Source organism: Triturus cristatus, chromosome 8 (genome assembly GCF_964204655.1).
Source record: "Triturus cristatus chromosome 8, aTriCri1.1, whole genome shotgun sequence".
Taxonomy (NCBI): domain Eukaryota; kingdom Metazoa; phylum Chordata; class Amphibia; order Caudata; family Salamandridae; genus Triturus; species Triturus cristatus.
The window spans coordinates 974,926,981-974,952,111 of NC_140591.1; the positions used below are offsets into that span (position 1 = coordinate 974,926,981).

The 25,131-nt window shown below is 45.4% G+C and overlaps 1 protein-coding gene across 1 annotated transcript in view; it reads right to left on the reverse strand.

Annotated features, from left to right (window-relative positions):
- The window catches only part of LAMP1 (lysosome associated membrane protein 1), a 289,289-nt gene that overhangs the window by 171,688 nt on the left and 92,470 nt on the right, over positions 1–25,131 (reverse strand). The window contains exon 5 of the mRNA XM_085622500.1: positions 5,654–5,859. Within this exon, the coding sequence (XP_085478626.1) occupies positions 5,654–5,859 (206 nt within the window). The remainder of the gene's footprint in view (positions 1–5,653; positions 5,860–25,131) is intronic.

The window sequence follows — 25,131 nt, forward strand, 5'->3', positions numbered from 1 at the left end:
CATATAATCAATGAGACTCTTATGTCGACCATTGTCAACTGTATTAAACCCATGACTATCAGAGGTACTTCTTCCGTTTGCCGCCCGTAGACCTCTTCCTAAGCAGGTGGCTTTGATTTGAATTGCCACGTCTATCCACCTCTTTACAGGTGTCAACTCAAGGCTAGGAATTCCCCATTGTGAGTCTTCCTCCTTTGTCAAATCATGGTGCTCAATACCAAGCGGCTCAAAAGTTGAATTAAGGTCCCCCGCCACTGTCACCTGGGAATCTTTAGAAAGTTGGTTTTAAGTGCTCATCAAGAATTGTTATGGTCTCTGTTCTCTTCACCACACTGAGCCCTCTGGCATAGTGGGGTCACTGTCTCTGGCTTCTCTTTCAAGATTTCAAATCTATTTCAACATGGAAAGGCGGCCATAACATCAGATACAGGGTGAGTGGGTAATCCAACTACAGTAGGACTCGCAAGTAGTAGGCTAGAGGAATCCTGGATTTCAAGGATTTTAGCTGACTTTTTAAACATATAGGGAATTCGCCTGTTGGTAAGGCCACTTCCTCCACACTGCTCAATGCTGTTGTGGCAACATGTTGGGTAGGATCCAATAAGACCTCACATTCAGTCACATTCAGTCAATATATTATTAATTCCATCACCCCCCTCCCCTACTTCCTGCACTACAACCAAACTTTTCCTTTTACAGCTTTCTTTCTTCCCTCACCCATATCGCCCTTGCACGTTTTCCTTTAGCCCATGATAACAGTAGATAAAGGACAAAGCAAAGATTAGGCAAAAACTAGCATCAAGAACAGGAAGTCCGTAAATGTCAATTGAAACAGCCAAAGCCTTTGTTTCGATAGGCTCGCTATATATACTCAATAAGCATACAGGTCAACATTAAAAAGAGGACTAGTCCAATTTGAGCACGGTCCAGGAAAACAAGCCAAGGCAAAGGAAACAGAGGGGAGTCTCAACCAGTCTCTTCCTTTGCAGGCACAGAAGGGTGCAAGAAGCGCGAGGTGAAACTGCATTTTGTGTGCAAGGTTTGGAAATCGCACCACCCACTCAATAATTGAATCGTATTGGATGAGCACATTGAGTCTGCTACTGACCCCTCACCCGTGTGCTTTACAATGAAGCTAGTACGTCTTAATATAAATGTTCCTCTAATCAGCTGGACCAGCTTGAACAGAAAACGGCCTTGGTAACACTCAAGGGCTAGAATGAGACAAACGTATAGATCGTATTACTAGTGTAATAGGACCATCCTTTATCACAATTTCAGTAAGGTGCTAACTGCCGTTTGTTTCCAGGGACGGTTTGAAAGCAGTGGGAGACAACCAACTCTGTTTTTTGTCGCAGGAATCTCCGAGAACCACAGCCAAGGGAAAGGGGGGGGGCCTGCCCTGCCTCTTCTGGGCTAGGACGGGTAAGAATGGGCCTGCCCTTGGCCAGGGCTTTGCCCGGGCGCTGCTCATGCACATCCCGTGCTGCGGGAGCCCACGTTGGTTTTTAAAGCATGTCCTGGCGCTTGCAGGTGACGTGCACGGTGGCTGCTGGCTTCTGTGGTCCCGGCACCCAACAGCGGTAGCGGCAGAGGTGGCTTCCCCGGGTACCATATACTAGCGACTGACAAGGGTAACCCAGTTTCCAATCTGGAGTGTACCAACGTACAAGTGTGCCAATTTATGGATAAAGCAGATAGACTAGGCTCCTGATTAGCAGGATCCCAGTCAGACTAGTCGAAAACTGTGCAAAATCAAGCAAAAAAAGTGGGGGTAACCATAAGAAGCAGATCCTACTTAAGGCAGAAATCCTCCTACAGGGTTTCCTCATAAGTATTGCTACATCCTTAATTCAGACAATACTCCTGTAGTTACTCTACCAGAAGTGGGAGACAAAATAATTCCTAATAAGCTGTACAGATTAAATGTAATCAAGGAAGGACATGAGCGATTAGCATCTGCCCATGCCCGGGTTAATGCAACCGTAGTAATACCAGAGCAAAGCTACTGGTGGCATGGTTTGTACAACAGACTAGAGACTGTTAGAAAATGTGCACTTGCCCACAGCTGAAACCATCCACTGTTAGAAGACACTTGCCAACTCCCCTCCCAGTCTCAAACTACCAGTTCGAGGTGATTTGGACCACTTCGGTCCAATAAATGCTGTTAACCGAGAAGTAGATTGGTAGGAATTGATTTGAGTTCTCAGTTTCAATGTTTTTGTGCTGACAGAGAAATGTAATTACTTTAGCAGTAGCAAAGGATTTGCAGTGTCTTGGCGCGATGGGAGCAGCACATCCATTACACTCAGAGAATGGTCCCGAGTTGGCTTTCGAGGTTTACAGGGATCCTGCATCTGCTCTGGGAGTTAGAGTTAATGGAGCGTACTAACAGCATGATTAAACTAGCCTTGACTGCTAGATTACTAAATTCAGGTATTAGTTAGGACCATAATCTGGATGGAGTCCAGAGAGCATTAAATAACTGGCCTAGAGAATTGGGAAGGGAGAGGTTTGGGGGGGGGGGCATTGATGCATTTCATAGGAGGTTCTCCTTGCAGATCCTATGTACGTGTCTGGCCTAGATAATTCTGATAAGGTGTCAGTTTGACCTGGAAAAAAATGTTTGAATATCTTAGATATCTTGGGATAGACTCGGGTGACTTCTGGACCGGAAATTAGACCAAGACCCACCTGTGGACTTTGACCAATCTTGGTAAGGAGTCTTCTTGTGCTTAGCGACAGTTTCACCTTGTGGTCGCGTATAGCCTTTTGGTTTCACAAGCAGTCATTGCAGGTCTTAGGAGTCATGACTCGGCTCCAGGCACCATAGGCAAAGCGGATGAGGATCCGTCACAGACATTGAGAAAGACCTTATAAAGTTTAAACCCTGTCATCTTGGGAGATGATATTTCCCTCCCTCACTGTTACAAGTCACCTACCAGTGTGCAGAGGAACAGCTGGAAACGTTTCCGATCAGTCTGATATCTAGGGAATATTAAAAAGGTGTATGCGCTGCGGTTTAATTGAACAGATGCTCAGCACAAGCTCAACAGATAACACCGCTTGTTTCACATGGAAAAGGAAAGGATCAGAACTCATGTGGGAGCAGTGATGGCGTCCACTTAGACACCTCACCCCAATCAATGACCAGACGGTGTCTTGGTGGAATAATTTGTGGCCTTTTATATAGAACTGTAGCTAGAGGACACTAATTTATACTGTTAAATTGCAACCCTCCCTTGCTACATTGCACATATAGATTTTTTTTTTTTTTAAAACACAAACTAAAAACAGCTACTTGTACAATGAAACAATACCCCACCATAGAAGCTGTGGCCAGATCAACTTGGCTCAATACTCATGCTGCTCCTACAGTGAGAAATCTATTTCAAATGTTACTCCCATCTCACCTTGTTGCTTCGGGTTAAGCACCTCACCAAGTGTGCTTTTTGAACTGGATATCTTGTCATAAGGTAACTGCATACAAATACAAATGCAGTTTCCATGGAAGTGGCAATACAAAAAAAACAAAAAAAAAAACAGGATGAACTAATTTAACTTCTTTAGTTGGATCTCAAACCTAACTGGAAAAAACAACATTTTATGCTAGGATAATGCTAAATATGGAGAAGGGTACAGCATAGAGAGGAGACAAGGTGGCAAGCTGAAAACATAAAAATCAATTGCACCAGGGTCTCTATTCATCTCGCCCCAATGTTGAGAATCCTTTTGATTTTAGGAATGACGTGGTGGTCTCAGGTGTTCCGATTTCGTACTTTCAGCTTTACTGGGAACCAAAAAGCAGCCTTGCAACATAGAATCGAACTTTTGACCAGCTATAATTCTTTCCTCCATTCTTGTGTTGACCACATTAGCTTTCACAAAATGATAATCTTGCAATTCCTGAATGTAGTCTTTCTGGAGGTCACCCTCATGATTTATCCACTCCAAGCTGAAGAGTCCACCTCTAGTAGTACAGTACCTTCACCAGGTGTCTGCTCTTGCGACTCAGGGAAAAAGACGGGTTGTCCTGCAAAACTTCACTTTAATCTTACATTCAACTCAATACCTTGGACTGTAATAAGCACAATAGTATCGACCTCATGGCCTCTATTTCGGGGACCGAAGGGATCCAGAGGAAACAATTTTGTGCTAACTGAATTGGATTCCAACAAATCGATGTGTTACACCAGACAAATGGAGTTCACTGTACAATCTCAATGTTCGATTGCTCGTTCTCATTAATCTACAAGCATGCAACTCTCGTCCAGTAACCAATTTCTCATCATGCAGATGAACCCTCAAATTTGCTTTTCATTGTGGATAGTTTTTTCCAATGGTGCTCATTAGATGGCATGCAAGTTTTAGTAGTGATGTAGTAGGGATTCCCCAGGTGTAAGATGCCAGGTCGGGGTCTACTGGTTCATTTGCTCCTTTACCATGCTTCTTTGGGGCAATTTATTTTCTGTGGGTGGTGCTATGATGGAGGGCTTGAGTCAGAGTAAAACACTGGTGGGCTTCTATTATCCAATCTCCTCAGCAGCATACAATACATAAGGCTGGTCAATTAATAAAAGTTCAGAACTGCAATTGTACACCAATTAAGGTTTTCTATATCATCTCGGCCCACAAAAAAAAGTCAGGTACCCAGACTTGCTCCATTACCACACCCAGCTACACGTTGGAGACCTAAAGCTCACTACACAGGTATGCCGCAAGGACAGAATCCATTAGAAGGGATCTCACTCCTGCAACACCTGGGAAGATATGATTTTCTTGGACAGCTTGAACTCTGGGCCAGATGACAGAGGTCACTGCTGTCATGAGCCCCCTAGCTTCGCATCACTGTGCACTCTGTAATTAGTTACAGGGGAGCTATCCACACACTGATCATTACAGTGTAGCAGCCAAAGCCTACTATGGCCCCCGTTTAACAAGGATAAATAGAAAGATTACAAGACTAATATCCCTAACTGTTCCAGGACATCGCAGTTCGCTCATTTGCCAAGTGAACATCTTCTGCCAAGATGGGTAAAGTTAGTCCTAAAGTTTAAAAAGTCAATTGAAAAGATCAGGGCCCAAATCTTTTGAAATTTACATTTTGACCTCTTCAGTTAATAATATATTACCTACTCAAATCGATTGGGTGAGTGAAAAGTACCCAGCTGCTAGCAACACCGAGGCAAGACTCAACTGTCTGCCTTTTTGCTCACAATATCCCTGGCTCAAAGAATTACTACCAACTCCCATCAGGACATTTATTGTAGTAGCCAGCTCTATAGCCATCAATACCAAATTCCAGCAATTTAGCACGCCTTGTTCGCTGCTGTCTTTCCAGCACCCATCAGGCTTGTAGGTTGACCAGACTGAGAAAACTGGCTTTGAATCCCTGTGCACGTTTGACAAACTCACTCCATATCTTAAAACACACTCCCCACAGTTATTCCCACAAATGTATGCTCCAATCTGGTACCAATACCAGAGCACAGATTAATGCAGAACAGTCACATCAAATCAGAGAGGTAATTGCTATGTGTAGCAGAGAAGATAGATTTTACTGAAGCCTGCAGCACAACTCTCCACCTTATCAAAGATGCGTCATAAACATAAAAACACTTAAGTGTGTGTTTCATAAGAAACAAATACATACCTTATTGTTTTTGGTTTGATAGGTGATGTTGAGCTGCAAGCCTGAAGAAATCATTAAGCAAGTTCCATTCCCATCAGAGACATTATATGTGCCAACTACTGGAGCAGGCAGTGGGGTTGGTGGTGTTGGTGCCGTGGGCTTGGCTGTTGAATTGGTAATTGGCATCTGGGTGGTACTGGGAGTTTTATCTTTACTACATACAGTTTCTAGAAATATTAAGGATGGGTTATGAGACACTGCAGGATAACAACCTGTCACAACTAAATGGCTGTTGGTGTTATGACTCAAACCAGAATTATTTTGAGAATATCTACTCTATTTGATCCAGCCCCTGAATCAAAAGGCAATACATTTCAAAGCACAACAGCATATAATACCCCAATGTAGAGCTAATATTAAGTAAACAATACATCTTATAAATTATGCACTTTAAAGACAGACTGATGGACCACTCCTATTACAGGCACAAAACCCTAAACATCCCAGAGAAGAGATTACTAACCTGTAACTATAGGTCTACTTCGTGGATAGATTTATCAATAAAACACCTTTTGTCTGCCTATGGTAAGTCCAGTAGAAAAAAAAAATAGGAAGAAAGTACACATGCCCATCTAACACCTGTATTTCATTTGCTCTTAATCTTAAATAAAAGTTCAATAAGCCATTGACTGAGGTAATTCATCCCCTCAAAGAAGTAAACTGAGTCAGAAAAGCAGCAGCCTCGTTAAGGATACATTTGACATCCATCTTAGCCCTATTTGATAAAGCAGTGCAGCAACAATCCATTTCTTTTAGCAGGCAAGGTGCAAGAAATGCACTACCATTTTATCATCAAAACAACCAATTGTACTCATTGTGGAGGAGGGTGTTTATGGCTTTAAATGAGGATACTCAATGTAGAAGAATGAAGTACTTACTGGTTAAGGAGGATTCTCAACAATGACATCTTATGCATTCACGTGCTATTCAAACACTCTTCCCTGTCAAGCTGGCAATTTTGGTGTTATTAAAGAAAAAAGAAAAAAAAAAAAAAAAAGATCTTTCTGCTACAGGTCTACAAAGAAGTTCTTTTCAAAAAGTTATAGGAGCTCACTTTAATTCATACCAGCATGTTTTGCAGTGATCCTTTCCTTTAGCATCTCCTTTGTTCAGATTCTGAGAGCAGCAGAGACCTCGACTCCAGTCCTGCTTGTACATAGCAGTCATGGACTATTCCCTGGTGTCCATTTACAAATGTCCAACAGGCCATGAAAGCCTTTGTGGTGGCCCTCACTCTCAAATCAAAGAGCCTGAAAGACCCAAACAGCCATGTTGGTGACATGATGCCTTTCCTTCAACAAACTAGCTGACCATCTTTTTGAAATTCAGAATAGACTGAAATCTCTTCCACAGATGCTGGTGAGTTGAGGAATTGTGGCCAAGCCACTAGTGGGTTGAGGGGAAAATCTAAGAAATCCATTGCTAGGAAATGTGGGTATTTGCATTAGGAGCTCACATCTGGGCAAAAAATAATAAAGGGAGCTTCAGAAAAAGTCTGAATCGTCATCATTCAGGAAAGTCATTTTGCATGACAGAAACAGGCGATAGATCTTATGTGTTGGCTCAAAAACTAACATGAGGCCCACCAGGAGTTTCCCCATCTAATCAGTCTTCTGGGGAAAACTCCGCAGTAGACCCTACAAGAAGCTGCATATCATAGGTTGAAAGTTGTAGATTTTGGCCAGGTCTCTTCAAGTATGAGACAGCCACCAGATGGAGGATAACTTCGGTCAACACAACTACCTAGAACAAGTGCCGCCAGATAACTATATGGACAAAGTACACGTCTAAGATGTAGTATTGGCCCTTGTGCTTCAACTTCACGATTAAGTACTTTAAGTGGTAACCAGGGCTTTCTTTGTATGACTATAGCAGGTCTAAAATGTTCTCATTAAGGAGCATATTCATCACAAAAGAGCTGCTCCTAGTGTGATAACCCAAACGAGTTACAAGAACGTCGTAAGTGTGGGCATCTCACAAAAAGATACGGACTGGTCTCACACACCACCTGGTGTCGTGGATTGACCATCCACGAGATCATTCACTAGACGGTTGGGAACAATAACTATCCCAATCACCATCGCACTTATATTTTAATATCATATAGTTTTCATCTCACATTAAAGAATTGCTACTGACTACTATAATGATTTTTAACTTCACTCACATAGTCACGGGCCCCCACTCCATCACTTAGAAGTGCATCCTTGTCGTCAAGTGTATGCCCGCCCTCAATCAAACGAAGGTTTTGGAGGGCGAGGACTGGTCAATGATGAAGCATGACACCAGGTGGTGTGTGAGACCAGTCCGCATCTTTTTGTGAGATGCCCACACTTACGTTCTTGTAACTCGTTTGGGTTATCACACTAGGAGCAGCTCTTTTGTGATGAATATTTAATATTGGAGGCTGCTGCTCCTAGAACCCCATGCCTCTAGTTCCCCCCTCCACACATCCAGTGGAGTTTTCTTGTGATTGGCTCATTAAGGAGCACCCCAATGACCAACATCAAGGACTTGTGGTAAGTGCTCCCTTCTCTTCTGCCCTGCCAAGAAGGCAACCTAGTGTTACTTGGTCCTCAGAGATTTGCTTCTGGGCAGACCCAGGGATCTGGCATCTCCCTCACTGATGTGTCACACAGCCTGAAACATTGTGTTAACTTCTGGGATTACTGGTACGGATAGCTACAAGGCAGAGCAGGGGCACTGCTGAAACTGGTGGTGAAGACCTACGTGGTTGCATGAACCTTCACCCTGGTACTCAGGCAGATGCCCCTATGACAAGGCTCTTAGTACATTTAGCCATATTGGCTTTGCCGTAATGAAGGGCCTCAACCTCCTTGTCCACTGTATTCCCATTGTCAGGAACGAGTGTGGGTAAACTCATGTCTGCCTGGTCTCTGTATGCCTTCACTGCATGCTTAAAGGTCAAACATTCTCAGAGTACCTTTATTGCTTTTCCTCATTGTCATCCAGTAGAAATACATACATTGTCATTTGCCTCTATATTTCGATGGGATATCTAATGAGCATTACTGTTGTACTGACTGCCCCTATGGCAGGGTAAACAAAACTATTTACTTACCTGTAAGAATAGTTTTGCAGCATAGACTTCTAGATTAAGCTCTAGCTGGCGAAAAATGCACAATGTGAGAGAGTCGGAAAGTTTTGCTTTTTTTGCGCTTTTTTTTCTCTTGGATGGTAACCTGATCCCAGTAATCAGGCTACAACCCCCTCTGTGTGTGAGCAAGCTCAGATTATTTTCCCCTTTTTTGCCTTGAGATTGTGTCTGCTTGTTGACTAAGTACAATATTGCTTGTATGTGTTTATTGAGCTGAGAGTGCAGGGACACTAGTTAACCTTTAAAAGGGGACTATATAATTACACAAATATATATATATATATATATATATATATATATATATATATATATATATATATATATATATATATATATTAAAAAAATACAAGTTGAATAAGGCGCGAACGCCGAAACGCGTCCTGCTGCTATCTCGGTTATGAAATAAAATATTACCGAGAAACCTTGCTGTGTGCGGTCCCCTTCATTCGATGAGTGAAGATTCTAGAGCTGGATATATATATTTATTATTTTTTTGTTTTGCTATACTTTTTAACAACGTTGCTGTATACATTTACTTTGTGCATAGTAGCTTGTGTTATGCTTTTTAAAATTTCTTATTTATTAATTTGTTTATGAACTATGCAGGTAGCTCGTTGTGAGCATTTTTAAACAGGTCACCTTGTTATCCAGATCTAGCACATTTGCTATTGTTTAGTTCTTAGATAGTACATATGTACTACTCCAAGAGGAGACGTATAACCTATTGCTATTTGTTAGCACTTATTAGTACTTATGCAATATGTTTATTTAGGGACTATGTCATGAGTCTGCTTGGTCTTTTTTTATTTTTATTTATTGCTGCTTTTTACTCCTTCACAGGAGAGGAAGGAGGGTCGTATGTGAATCTAGAAGAGTCTATGCTGCAAAACTATTCTTACAGGCAAGTAACTAGTTTCGTTTTGCAGCATAGACATCTTCTAGATTCACATACTGTGCATAGATTGTGTAGCTGTACTTAGTGATAGTGGAGGAGGGAGTGAAGTGTAGTTAATCTCAACCGGATAATAAAACCAAAATGGTATTGTGTACCACTTGTTCTTTGAGAGAATAGGTGTCCTCCCGTTGTGTGTATATTCTTTTTGAGAGAATGTGTCCTCCCATTGTGTGTATATAGTAGGTATTCAAATAGCTCTACTTTAGAAGAGTATACCCCTAAATACACCCCTATGCATATTTGCGAGTGTGGTAACCATTTCTAGACTTGACACCGAAAACCCCCTTTTTACGGTGGTCGGTTAGGGGTTAACCTTCTTTACATTGAAACAAAGTTATATGTTGTAGGCCCATTCATTTTTATATTGAATATGGTTTTTACCAGCCACTAGCTCCTGTTTGTATGTTGCTTGAAATGGTCTTTTTTTGTGATGCAATGAGCAGGCTTTAATGCCTTGTGTAGATATAACTTAAGGGTTGTTCGGGGGTGTCTGGTTGCTTTAAGTGCGTAAGTATCCCTTGTTTGATACTTGCTTTGGGAAGCAACATGAAACGCTAAGCATACGCTGCTGATGTGTTGAAGTTAGCGGTTACCTTTACGGGTTTATGGCTTTGCAGAACGTGGACAGTGTCACAGGATTATGGGCTCTGTCCATGTCGTTAGGTGCAATTGAGAGGAAAGAAGGCTTTACCTTGTTCTATGTAGAGTGCGTTTGTATACTAAGGCAGTGTTGGCAGTCTGTGGGGCACTTTTAGTTTGTACCTATAAACCTACCTATACTACAATCCTACATACGCCTGTATATTTTCCCTTACGCAAAGTACTCAACCCACCTTGTATACCAAAGCGTTTGACATGTATACGCATGTTCATATGTATATGTGCTGTCGGTATGCTTACATACGTGTATGCATGCTTTGGTGTCACCTCCATTTTATTCCTTCTGTGGGTTTGGAGGTAGGCAGATTTCCCTGGGTTATAGTTGAAGGGCGTGTGCCTTCTGAATCCATGGGACATCACCGGGCCCCTGGCCTTTGAATCTGGGTTACACCCCTTAATGTGTAGTGTAGTGTTTGCAAATGGGCTCCCATCTTTTCGTGGGCTAATTCATACAGTCATTGGTATTGAGCACCCCTGTGGTAATATATAAGGGAGACACTAACAATTGTGTGCTGTGTGCAGAATTTGTGCACCCTTTATAAATTAGTAAGTGCACTTCGTAAAGTTTTGAATTCGCTTTTATGCAGGTTACAAGCTGTTGTAAGTGTAAAACTACCTGGTAAAGGGCTGTGCTATTTTTGGATTGTCAGGAATACATCTGGTTGATTAGGCGGCCCTCTCTGGTGGACCAGATGTGAGGTATGGGCCTTATCTTTGTGCCTGTTAACCTGCTTTGTTATACAGTATGTATATGCATGTTTTAAGGTGATTAATATTTCCTTTTATTGTACCTAGGTGTTTAATGGGGTGGTCGGGAGTTAAACCCCACTATGTGGCAAATTTCATGGTCGCGGTCTACCGCAGTAGCCGGCCATAGGGGACCCTTTGAACTTGCAGTCAACTCCTAAAGAAGAGTGGTTGGTTCCCTTGCGGTGACCCGAAAGGTCGCAGTCAACCTGAATTGCCGGCCTTATGTGATAGATTTGGAAGTCGCGGTCAACTCCCATTGAGGAGTTGCCGGCTCCCTTCTGGTGTGGAGATCAGTGTCTGTGGTAGGAGCCGGAACCCACCTCTTGGTCCACCACCACCATACATGAACCAAAACCAACCACAGTCTTTTTTAGGAAGAGGCCGAAGAGGTCGCGGAAGGAGACGCAGAGGGAACACGGTACACTGGCAAGACGACCCTCCACAGGGAGCACAGACGAGGAGCCAAACCAGAGACCAACAACCAGGCCCGAGCACACGCTAAGTCTCATCACCAACCTCTCTCAATACATTTTAACACCCACAGAGGAAGCCATCCTTGAGAAAGGCCTTGGCTATGCCCCCACGACTAAGTTGGATAAATTCAAACTACATTGCGAACTAGCTGAATTATTTCGCAAACTAAAACTCAAGGCATTCTTCGAGAACACTCCTATTCTCCCTGACCCTAGTGATCAGGGGGACACCACCCTCCGGGTAAAATCTACCTTCATGCCCCCTCCCAGCTCAATCCCACCAGAAACCTTGGTCTATGAGCAAGCAGTGTTCAAGGAAATCGAAGCCCTCAAAGACCCCACACATTCCAAAACACTAGTAGACAAGAACGGCTTGCCCTACAATCATTGAAGAACAACCCTGATATAATCATCAAACCAGCCGATAAAGGGGGAGGCACGGTAATCCTCAACAAAGAGGACTATCACCAAGAATGTCCGCGCCTACTCAATGACACTAAGAACTATGAACTGCTCACTCATGATCCCAGCATCTCACTCAAAACGAACATTCAAACCCTAGTAGGAGAAGCGGAACAGAGTGGGCACATTTCACAAAGTGAGGCCAAATTCCTCACCACTACCAAAGGGAAAATACCATACTTTTACACTGTTCCCAAAATTCATAAGAATAGGATCCCTCCCCCAGGTCGCCCGATCGTTTCAGGCATCGGGTCCCTGTTGGAACCCCTTTCACGTTTCTGCGACCACTTCTTACAACCCCTGGTCCAGTCCACCAGCACGTATCTCAAAGATACTAAAGATCTACTAGGACTCTTAGCTAACATACACTATGACCCTAACAGCTCTTTTCTGGTGTCACTGGATGTGGAAAGTCTGTACACCAGCCTCCCCCAAGATGACACCCTACGCGTATTAGAAGAAGCCCTCAATGAGACTGATTGGCAATACCACACGCCTCCCTCATTCGTACTGAAGTGCGCCACCCTCGCACTCAAAGAGAATTACTTCGAATATGAGGGCAAGCTTTACCTACAGAAGTATGGTACATCAATGGGGAGCGTTTTCGCTCCCAGCATAGCGGGCCTGTATGTCTTCAACTTCGAGACCAAACATCTGCTCAGTAACAACCAGCCACGTATCCCACAAATCAAGTTCTACAAGCGCTACATTGATGATATCCTCCTCATCTGGGAAGCATCGAGCGAATCACTCACCACCTTTTGTGACTGGCTAAACACGTGTGACCCAAACCTACGTTTCACACACATTTCTGACAGACACCAGACCACCTTTCTAGATCTTGACATCCATGCAGTTGCAGGAGGACTCATGAGTAAAACACATTTCAAACCCACTGCACGTAACTCCCTCCTTCACTTTTCTAGTTTCCACCCCCGAGCCCTCCGTGAAAACCTCCCTTATGGCCAATTTCTGCGACTTCGCAGAAACTGCAGTGACCCCAGAGACTATAAAATACAAGCCCAAGACCTTTGCCATAAACTGCACCAACGCGGCTACCCGAAACACATAACTAAGACCGCAAGTAAGAGGGCCAGAAATCAAAACCGAGAAGGTCTACTGACAACCTACCCCAAAGAACCTACCCCCCCTCCACTCACGTGTGTCACCACTTACAACACGGTGACCAACAAAGTTTCCCAGATCATTAAAAAGAACTGGAAGATCCTCAACACAGGCCACCTGAAATGGGAACCTCCCCTTCTCTCAACTAAAAGAGCTAGATCCATCAAGGACACCATAGTATCTACTAGACCGGGGGTCCCCACCAGACCTTCCAACACGGTGCTCAACGCCTGGGGCCTCCCCAACATCAAGGGGCACTACCCTTGCGGTAACTGCAGCGTATGCCATATCACAGAGACAACCAAATACCTGAACCTGGAAGGACATGGGAGTTACGCAAACATACCAATTGCAACACAGAGAATGTTGTATACCGGATCATATGTCCGTGCAATCTGACCTACATTGGTATGACCACCCGCAAAGTCAAAATCCGAATCTGTGAGCATCGCAGCACTATACGCTGCAAGAAAAATACCACAAAAATGACCAATCATTTCTTGGAAAAAGGCCATACGACCAACGATATGAGATGGGTCATACTCGAAGCCCTAGACAACAACCTTCCCAACATTCAGACCCGCCTCCTGGAACAGGAACAAAGATGGATATATCGCCTTTCGAACCACATCACTGGTTTGAACGATAATATCCCCTGGAACTGCTTGAGAAAGTCCTGACAACCTGGAACCACATGGTTACGCCTATCCATGGCCTTTACCCACTACATAGGCACTCCTCTCATCTCCCATTCCAGTTCCGGCTTATCTTGCCATCTGGTATTTCGACCTTCCTACAGGCCCTGGCTTCTACTACTCAGCTGGCCTCAGATGCTCATGTACACCCTTGTGGCTCTCCCACAACACCAGCCTCGTTCATTATTATGAATTGTCCTGTCTTTCTTAAGATCAGGCTTATACTACCGAGTGGGCATATGTTTTATGCTTAACTTCCCGTCCTACCATGTGTTCGCATTATCTCTAGCCTCCGCGTAGTCATGGGTTCAATCTAACACCCACCGCGGCTTTTCTCTTCCTCCATGCATGCGCGCAGGACTCCCATGGCTCCCCTGAGCAGGCGCTTTCGCTCCTAACCCCTGGGTATCTGCCGCGCATGCGCGCTAGCCTCGCGCTACTCTTACACGCATGCGTGGTCCACTCGGCCCCGCCCGAGTTTACCAGCACTCACGCACGTACACAATGGAGCACCTTCCCATTTATTCTCCGTTTCCCTTGGGTCCCTTAGCATCCGGGACTTCGGGAGGCCACAGTAGGTGCCAGGCGATGGTAGCTTCACAACCAAGTAAGGTGTCTCCCACTCGCTCACCCTGGATACCGTTACTTCCCTGCCTACCTCGCATTTTAATCTTGTTATTTCTTTTGCCCACAGAATTGTTGTAAGGAGCGCCCCCCCTCCCGCTTCATGCATAGCGCTTTCACTCAGCCATAGTGTAATTATCCTTTTTTCCCTTTTTCCCTTCCCCTTGCTGTTTTGCGCATTGTGTTCCTTTCCTTGAGACTGTGCCCACCCCATACCTCTAGCGCTTAAGGGCTCCATTCAGCCTCTTCCCACTAGCGCACAGTGGGCCTCTCACTATATACACACCTCATGTAGAGGTCTCACGACCATTGCCGGTATAATCACCTGGCGCTATTCGTGTGTAGTTCACCATTTGCTCATTGTAGTGCCGTATTATTTACCACTTGGCACCCCTAGTTCACATAGCGCTTTGCGTCTTACCTAGCATTTCTAATGGTCTTGCCTCCGCCTTTTCGCTTAGCAGCATGATACACCTCAATGGTATGTGTGTCACCTACGGTACGTTCTCTGAAGACAGGTTTGATTATTCACAGCACTTAAAATCTATTTGAATGTTGCCTGCTATCCAGGGCACCAATGTAACTCTCTTATGTGTCTTGTGTGCTGTCTTGTTTTCTCCCACAGGTTTGCGCCGCAGTGTCCGCAATTGTGTTGACACTGTGTCCACACACCTTAGCGAGTGTGTAGGTAACTAACATTTTTATTTTTTCACCACGTGGCACTTCACCTTTTGCCACTCACTATACACTGGTCCTGACGAAAGCTCCTTTTATTCAGGGGATAGTAAGTTCTTTTGAGTGAAAACTTATTTCCTTATTACAAGTTGACCGGTGTATGTAAGAAGCGAGAAGAGTGCTTCTATGTGCAGACCCCTCTTGGGGCAGTCTGCGGAATTATGCCTGTTGTAAAACAGGGTTGTGTATCACCGTAGTGGTGAATGGTGGAGGGAGTGGATATGTGTTGTATGCCTTGTGTGACTGGGTTTAAAATGAGGCAGGTATGTGCCCCGTAGAAAAAACACCCCGTCCGATGGAGAGGGAGATATAGCTCTCCTCCTCTCACAGCCTCTTTTTCTACTGCCTAGATAAGGAGCGAGGACCACAGAATTATTGAGGCTTAGGTTTTATTCAGCTCCGCACATAACTCCAACAGCATGACGCGTTTCGATCACCAAGGGATCTTGATCACATATATGAAGCTCCAGGATGCCCACAGGCAAGGCCGCACTCTACAGTTTGCAGTAAAATTCATAGGTCAGGCTGTCCACCGCATTCAATTAATTTCCAGCTCGTGTCAAAAGTTCTAGCCGGACGAGTTTCAGAGCATATTTGTTCCTTCCTCAGAGGCTTCGACCAAGAATTTGTGCTGATTTGGACACACCCACGCAATTTATAAACAATTAACCGCCCTCCAATGGGCGCTCAAATGCGTTCCAACACAATGCCTCCGGTGGACAGCCCGACCTATGAATTTTACTGCAAACTGTCTGTAGAGTGCGGCCTTGCCTGTGGGCAACCTGGAGCTTCATGTATTACGCGGCAGCCCAGCCGCGAAGGATCGCACCGCCCCATGATCACGGGGATCACGGAGCTTGGAATCTTGCTGAGCCCCAGAGGTGATACAACAGTTTATGGGATTAATGACAGTCACTCATCCAAGGGCCCATTTGAGGGCTTTCAAGTCCAGAATAATATCACTCGTGCACCTATACAAGGTAGATATGTGGGACACTAACCACAGGAGCCATTGTGTTGGAACTCATTTGAGCGCCCATTGGAGGGCAGTTAATGGTTTATAAATTGTGTGGGTGTGTCCAAATCAGCACAAATTTAGTCGAAGCCTCTGAGGAAGGAGCAAACATGCTCTGAAACGAGTCAGGCTAGAACGTTTGACACAAGAGCTGGGAATTAATTGAATGCGGTGGACAGCCTGACCTATGAATTTTACTGCAAACGGATGTATTCAAATATATGAGCTGGGAACACAACCTACTTTCCTTATTTTTGGGAGCAGAATAATTATAAACCCTTATGTTTTACTACCCAATCCTTAATGGGGGGGTAATTGTGAAGGGAAATGTACATGGCCCTATGTACATTGTCTATATGTAGGCCTAGCCCTTTTTTTTGGGGGGGGGGGGGGGGGGGTATGAACCAAACTCACATTTGTCCTTGAGCCAGTGTAACTAGTTTTGTTGGTATAAGCAGGTTAGCATGTAATATTAACCTACCATTGCAAGCTTAGAGTTTGTAGAGGCTCAGTAGGTATACTGCGCGTATTTGTACCTTGAAGTACAATGTTCCTCTGTTACATTGCATGTTGCAATGCTATGCAGTAAGTTTTACATTTGCTGCAGTAACTGGTAAATATTAGTACCTGTAATAGTGTGTTATCTTGGGCCATACGTTGTTTACCTGTGTGTGCCATGTGTTATATAGCATCAGCTGTTAATTAATATTTTGCAAACTATTGAAACATAATTTGCTAGCCTAAATCTTGTACGTGTTTTGTATCCTTGTTTATTACATATGCAAAATGGTTGTAAGGCAGTTGCTTTATTTGTAAGCTGTTGTAAATGTAGCACTGTTTAAGGCACCAGCATAGACTAGTTGTGATCTGTTCTACAACGTTAAATGCCTTTCAGTTAAATTGTATGTTTGGCCTGCTATAGAGAATGCCAACTGTTGCATTTTCTCCCTTTGTAAGTGCGTGCTTTAATATCTATGAGAGCTCTGGTAACAGCCCACTAACAACCTGTGTTGTTGCTGGAGCCTCATTCCTGCACTTCTGGATGTTTTCAGAGAGCTTTTAAGGAATGCGCTTCCTGGAGATAAGCACAAGTTGTATGGGGTCCTTTTGTGCGACCTGAAGAATTCCTCGTGCCCGCTTTTGAAGTGGAGTGTGGGGCGGAGTTTTTATAACCCTTCCGTCTGTTTGCCTAGAAATCCTGTGCAGACGTGAGCTGCATCTGGTGCCGCGTTAAGTGTTGTGCCAAGATATTTTTTTTTACTGTTTGCAATGAACACAAGGTTTGTCCAACCGTGAGCCCGGATAATATCTGTTGGCTTATTGCCCGTTCCCTGTTGATATGGGAAAACATTTTGGGGAGTTAACCCTCCAGTGTAGGCCTGAATATTGTTCATCATATCTGTTAAATGCGGTCTCAAGTAAAGAAAGGAAGAAAAAAAAAAAAGTTTTCCTTTTAGTTTACCCCTTGTAAGCCTAGCTAGCATTTTTTAGCCCTAGCCATGTTAGGAATAGAAAAGATTTGGAAATAATTTGTTTCTAGAATTGTTGAGCACAGTGCTTTTTAGTAGAGGCACCGTTTCAAACGTAGTACAACAACGATGCAAGTAGGTTTGGAATTACCGATAAAACACAAGTAGTGTATAAACAGTACATGGACATATTGCCAGAGGCGCAGCAAGGTAGATATTTTGTGCGTTTTTAACGTAGTTCAAAACTTTGAAAATACGTTTAAATAACTTAAAGAACGCGCCACATGGTAGATGTGTTGGATTATTCCAACCTTGCAATGAAAAAGAGGCAGTGCTGCTTTATTTCAAGTTTTCTTGCTAGTACCTGGGGCAATTCATCCATGCTTTGCTGATATATTAAATATAAAGGAGCAAATTCTTACCTTGTTTTCTGATTAAGCATTGCTCCTCGCAGAAACGCCCCCCCCAAAAATACATGGAGACTATTCTGCCTGGGAAAAATGTACTTGCTGTGGTTCATAAGGAACCAAGAGAGCAGCGGCAAAAAGGAATATGCTACTTACCGGTATGCATCTGTTCTTGGCATGTAGAGCTGCAGATCTGCACACTTGTGCATAGATCGCCATCTGGGGTTGGGCCGGGATGTTTGAAGTTTGTTTTTCCTCTTGGAAAGGGTTTGGAAATCACGAGATTGGGGACTCCTCCTTCGGATCACACTGCGCATGGGCTTCGGCTCCACCCTCAGATTGTTTTTCGCCAGCAGGGAAAGATGGAGCGTAGTGATTACAGTGAAGAAACCCATGTATGTTGTATCTAAATAAGATATACCGGAACAGATATAGGTAGCCGGGGAGGCGGGTGGGCGTGTGCAGATCTGCAGCTCTACATGCCAAGAACAGATGCATACTGGTAAGTAGCATATTCCGTTCGAGACATATGAGCTGCAGATTGCACAGTTGTGCATAGATTATATAGCAGTTCCCACCCTTAGCGGCAACCACCGGTATCTGTAGTGGTTTGAAATAATGTCTTTAGTACAGCTTGGCCCACACTAGCTTGTCGCTTGGATTGCACATCTACACAATAGTGTTTAGTGAAAGTGTGCGGTGTTGACCATGTAGCTGCTTTACAGAGATCTAGTGGGATGTTGCCCAGAAATGCCATGGAAGCCCCCATCTTTCGTGTAGAATGGGCTTTAGGAGGAACAGAAAGCGTTAGTTTGGCTTTGTGGTAGCAAATCTGGATGCATTTTACAGTCCACCTAGCTATACCTGATTTTGAGACAGGGTTGCCTTTGTGTGGTGGAGAGAAAGAGAAATAGTTGTTTGGTCTTTCTGAAAGGTTGCGTCCTTTGGATATAGTAAAGTAAGGCTCGTTTGACGTCTAGCGTATGGAGAGCCCTTTCTGCAACTGTCTGAGGTTGCGAGAAAAAAAAACGGTAATTCTACCGATTGGTTTAGGTGAAAAGGGGAAATGACTTTTGGTAGGAATTTTGGGTTGGTACGGAGAACAACTTTGTTGTGGTGCATTTGAATAAAAGGTTCTTGTATAGTAAATGCTTGTATTTCACTGACCCTTCTAAGGGACGGGATAGCTACAAGGAAAGCTGTTTTCCATGTGAGAAATTGTAGTTCGCATTTATGCAAAGGTTCGAAGGGAGGTCCCATAAGCCTTGTGAGAACGATATTTAAGTTCCACACAGGTGAGGGTGGTACCCTGGGGGGAATTATTCTTTTTAGGCCTTCCATGAAGGCTTTAATGGGAGGTACCCTGACTAGTGAGAGGTGCTGCCTGTTTTGTAAGTAAGCTGCGATTGCTGCGAGGTGTAGCCGAATGGATGTGTAGGCTAGATTACACCTTTGTAGGTGGAGTAAGTAGCATATAATGTGTTGTATAGACGCGTCTAGGGGATTGATTGTGTTATGGCAGTAAACCACAAATCTTTTCCACTTGGCAGCGTAGCAGGCTCTATTGGTAGGGAGTCTAGCTTCTCGGATGACATTCATACAGTCAGGGGGCAGGTTTAGGTACCTGAATTCTATGATTTCAGGAGCCAGATCGCAAGGTTGAGCTGAGCTGGGCCCGGGTGTCTGATCTCCCCATGGTTCTGGGTTAGAAGGCATGGTGAGAGATGTAGCTTTTGGTGTGGTACTACTGAGAGTTGCAATAGCGTGGTGTACCACGGTTGTCTGGCCCACGTTGGAGCCACTAGGATGAGTGTAAGAGAGTGCTGTTGTAGCTTTCGCACCACTAATGGAATGAGTGGGAGAGGTGGAAAAGCATACGCAAATCTGCCAGACCAGTTCATCCATATCGCATTTCCTTTGGACAATGGGTGTGGGTATCTGGCGGTGAAGCGTGGGCATTTTGAGTTTGTGGGTGGCGAAGAGGTCTATGTGTGGATGCCCCCACATTTGGAAGAACGGATGAAGAACCTGTGGGTGAAGTTCCCACTCGTGGATCTGTTGTGTCTGCTGAGCAGATCTGCCACTGTTTTGGACTCCTGGGACATGTTGAGCTAGGAGAAAGATTTTGTGGGGAATTGCCCATCTCCATATGCTCTGTGCTAGTTGAGAGAACTGTGGAGAGTGTGTGCTGCCTTGTTTTTGAATGTAATACATGGCTGTCATATGGTCTGTGCGAATAAGGACTGCCTTGCCTGAAATGTGTTTTAGAAATGATTTGAGGGCTAGAAAGATTGCTAGTAACTCCAGATGGTTGATGTGGAGTAACTTGTTGCGGCGTCCATGTGCCCTGCACTGTGAGGTGTAATAGAGGAGCTCCCCAGCCAGAGAGATGCATCCGTTGTCAGTATTATTTGGTGAACCGGGTCCAGGAACGGTCGACCTTTGGAAAGGTTTGTGGTGTTCCACCACTGCAGAGAGCGATGGGTGCGACCGTCTACCAACACCAGATCTGTCAGTTTGCCCTGGGCCTGGTTCCATTGGTGTGCTAAGCACTCCTGGAGTGGAGTGGACGCATCTGGAGTCTTGCGTGGGGCACTATGAAAACGCAAGAGGCCATCATCCCCATCAGTTGCATAAACACCCTTGCTGGAAGGGAGTGTTGCAGTATGAAGGTTTGACGCAAAGCCTGAATGCTTACAATCCTGGCCGGATTGGAGTAGGCTATGGCTTTGGAGGTGTGTATGGTGGCACCGAGGTATTGCTTTGTGTGTGATGGTGTTAGCTGGGACTTTTGGTGGGTCACCGTGAGGCCTAGTTGGTGGAGTAGTTGGATTGTAGTGGCGGTGTGGTGTACACATTGGTTGTATGAAGTGGCTTTTATCAGCCAGTCGTCCAAGTATGGGAAGACGTGAATGTGCTGTCTTCTCAAGTGTGCCGCCACTACCGCTAGGCACTTGGTGAATACCCGTGGTGCTGTTGTGACTCCGAATGGGAGCACCTTGAACTGGTAGTGTTGTCCGTCCACTACAAATCTGAGGTACTTTCTGTGAGCATGGTGTACTGGAATATGGAAGTATGCGTCTTTCAAGTCCAGTGTGGTGAGAAAATCTTCTGGGAGAGGAGCGGAAGCACCTGCTGAAGCGTTAACATGTGAAAATGGTCTGAATGTATGTATGTGTTTAGGGGCCGGAGATCTAGAATAGGTCGTAGAGTCTCGTCCCTTTTTGGTATTAGAAAATATAGGGAGTAGACCCCTAAATTTTGTTGATTGGCGGGAACTTGTTCTATTGCTTGTTTTTGTAGGAGGGAGATTACCTCCTGTTTTAGTAATGTGGAATGTTCTTGTGACATTGGGCGTTGCCTGGGTGGAATGTTTGGGGGGGTAGATGTTAATTCTAGGCAGTACCCTGACTGAATAATTTGGATCACCCATTTGTCTGAGGTGATGTTCTCCCAGACGTGAAGGAAATTTTGTAGCCTGCCCCGACTGGAGTGGAATGGTCTGGAGGGAGCCGGGGGGGGCGGGGTCGGAGTCATTGGGCAGGTGGTGTGGCAGAGCGGGCGGTATTAGTTTTACCTCTGCCTTTATTGTTATTGCCCCTATAGCCTTCTCTTTGATAACCCCTTGTGAAGGTGGACTGAGTGGGGGATTTGTAGGAAGTGGACGCACTATCTGAGGAGTAGCCTCTAGACGTACTCCGAAAGGAAGAGCGGCGAAAGGAGCGCCTAGGAGTGTGGGATTGCAGTGCTCCCATGGATTGCCGTATCCGTGTCCTTTTTCATTTTCTCGAGTGCTTCATCTACCTTTGGGCCAAATAGGTGTTCTTGGTCAAAGGGATGATTTAAGATAGAGGCCTGTACCTCAGGTTTGAAACCGGATATTCTTAGCCAAGCATGGCGACTGAGTAGGACGCTAGTGTTAATAGTCCTGGAGGCTGTGTCCGCTGCATCTAAGGCACAGCGTATGGAGGAGTTAGTTATTGTTTTACCCTCTTGAATTAATTCATTGGCCCGGTTTCTGTATTTTTCTGGGAGGTGGTGCATGATTGTTTCTAGCTCATCATAATGCGCCCTATCGTATCTGGCCAATTACGCTTGGGTGTGGGCTATGCGCCATATATTAGCTGCCTGGGACGCAGTGCGCTTCCCTGAGGCGTCCAGTAGCTTGGACTCTTTTTCAGGCGGTGGTGCTTCACCTGACGCTTGGGAGTTGGACCTCTTCCGTGCAGTGGAAACCACTGGGGAATCCAGTGGCGCTGGCCCTTTGATATAGGCAGGATCTGTGGGGGCAGCTTTGTACTTTTTTTCCACACGTGGGTTAATTACCCTGGCCCTGACTGGGTCTTTAAAAACCTCTGGTGCATGTTTTACCACCCCCTTGAGCATAGGTAGTATGGAGGTAGACCTATGTGCGGTATCAAAGGTGTCGAGGAGGAAATCCTCCTCTACTGGGTCGGAGTGTAACTCCACCCCGTGATAGTGTGCTGCCCTCTGAAGCAAGAGGTGGAAACCCAGGGAGTCTTCCGGTGGAGATGGCCTGGACGGATAAAGGTCGTCTTGTGGGACGTCTGGAATATCTGGGTTATTGTAGTTGTCCCATGGGTCTGGGGATCCTGTAGGGGAGGGGTCTTGGAAACATCCCTTGGATCGTGATATGGGTCCCCCTGATCATAGTCATCTAGAGACGGAGTCTGAGAGCGATGAGGTGGGGAGGAGAAGGCGGGGGGGGGGGGGGGGAAGGGGGTAGAGGAGGTGGGGAAGGTATTCTGAAAGGGGAAGTAGCAGAGTCCTTCCTCTTTGGAGGTGGAGGCGGAGCTGGATTGTCCAAATGTCTTTTTGAAAGAGTGTCAGATGTCCAGTTTTTGGATCCTTAGTAAGAGTTTTTTGTAAGGGATCCGGTGTAAACAGTTCCTGTGACAACGATTGTTCCGTCGGCGCCGAAATTTTCGGGGCGGTGACTTTTTAGGCTTGTCCTGCTTAGCACTGGGCTTGGGAACCTCCGGTTTCCTGGTCGGTGCCGAGGTGGACTTCGGCGCAGAAGTATGGGCGCCGAGGGCTTTATGGAGTTTGGTCGGTACCGAAGACTGTCGGTACGGAAGTGCCGGGTTTCGACACAGAGGGCTTTGGTGCGAGGCTCGGTGTCGATGTGGAGGCCAGTTTATGTTTCGGTGCCGAAGTGTGTCTGCCGGCACCGGTGGCAGGCTGGCTCGGTCCCGAGCCGCCGGAAGGTTTGTGTGGCTTCTTCACCGGGCCCGAAGGTGGGGTGTATGAAGCGGTGTCTCTGGTCTTGCCTAGGCCCGGAGGCGAGGGCGGGACAGAAGCCTTTTTGGGTGTCGGCACGGGTATGGGAGGGGGTATGTTACTCACGACCCTCTGCGCCGGGGTGATGTCCTCCAGGTCTGAATCGTCGGCTTCGGAAGCACTGACGAGGTCTTCTTCGGTGTGCTGCTGTCCAGGATCTTTGGCGTAGTCTCCGAAGAGGTCTACTGGAATGGAGGTCGAGGAGTGCGCCATGTTGCGTCTGGCTCTTCGGTCTCGAATAGTCTTTTTCGATCTGAAAGACTTGCACGCCGGACAGTCTCTGGCCTCGTGTTCAGGGGAGAGGCAGAGGTTGCACACTTCATGAAGGTCGGTGTGGGGGAATTTGGACCCACATCGAGGGCACTTCTTGAATGGAGTTCTTTCCATCTGCCGGGACCAGAGCTTGGGTGGGCCCGAAGGCCGCCGTCGACGACGACCGGAATCGGAGATTCGTCGAGAGGTTGATTGTAGGAGATCGGGATCGACAACAATACCGATGTGGGTGAGGATTCCGCTTCGATCGCCGAACTGGAAATGTTCGGAATTGGAGCGCGAAGATTTACATCCGAGCCCGATGGCGGAAAAAAACAATCTGAGGATGGAGCCCAAGCCCATGCGCAGTATGATCCGAAGGAGGAGTCAATCTCGTGACTTCCAAACACTTTCCAAGAGGAAAAACAAACTGCAAACATCAGGGCCCAACACCAGATGGTGATCTATGCACAAGTGTGCAATCTGCAGCTCATATGCCTCGAACAGGTTTTTTTTCTCAAAGATTCTCCCCTCATGCAACCATCCTTGGTACCACCTCGGTCTCCGTTGTTTCTGGTGGGTTTTCCTTCTTGCCTGAGTCTGCTGCTGTGTTCTCAACGTTTTCAAAGCACCTCTGATCTCCAGGGCAGACAAAATAATATGAGAGCTTGCATACACACAAGGGTGGAGGGGTTGTAGCCTCATCACGGGGATCAGGTTCCACAACTACCCAAGAGAAAGAAAGAGAAAAACAAGCATTGGCATAGCCAATAGGTCTCGCCTTTGGGACCTTGTAAGTGTTAGCCATGCAACAGTTGCATAACTAAATACTTAGAAGGTCCCAAAAGCGAGACCTATTGGCTATGCCAATGCTTGTTTTTTCAGCTGACATGCAGGTCACAACTAGTGAAAGAGGCTGAGCTGTTTCAACAAAAACAGACCACAACCAGAGTAGCAAAAAGAAGCAATCGCTTTTGCATATTCAAGAAATGCAGGCACAAGAAAAACACACAAGTTCAACAGTACTGAAGGAGTGGAGCAAAACTAGAGACCATGTAGTGCCTGCATCTCAAGAGCAGGTAGAAATAGGTACCTCAGGAGGGGCCTGGGAGTTCTTATCTGGCACCAAATTCACATTTTCTAGACTAGCATGCACTCTATGCAGTGGTCTTGCCACAAAATGTTATCACCACAAACTGATCAGAAGTCTGTTATTTAATGCTGGTGTCTGTGTTCAGATTTCCCCAGCTGCTGTTGCCATGAAAGCTAAGGCTGTCAATCTTACGGTAGCAAATGTGACTTAATGTCCCATTATTTGCAGGTAGCCATCGGTGCTACTGTTACTGGCTAAGCTATGCGGTATTAACATACTTTTGTCTACTCACCCACCACTAAGAG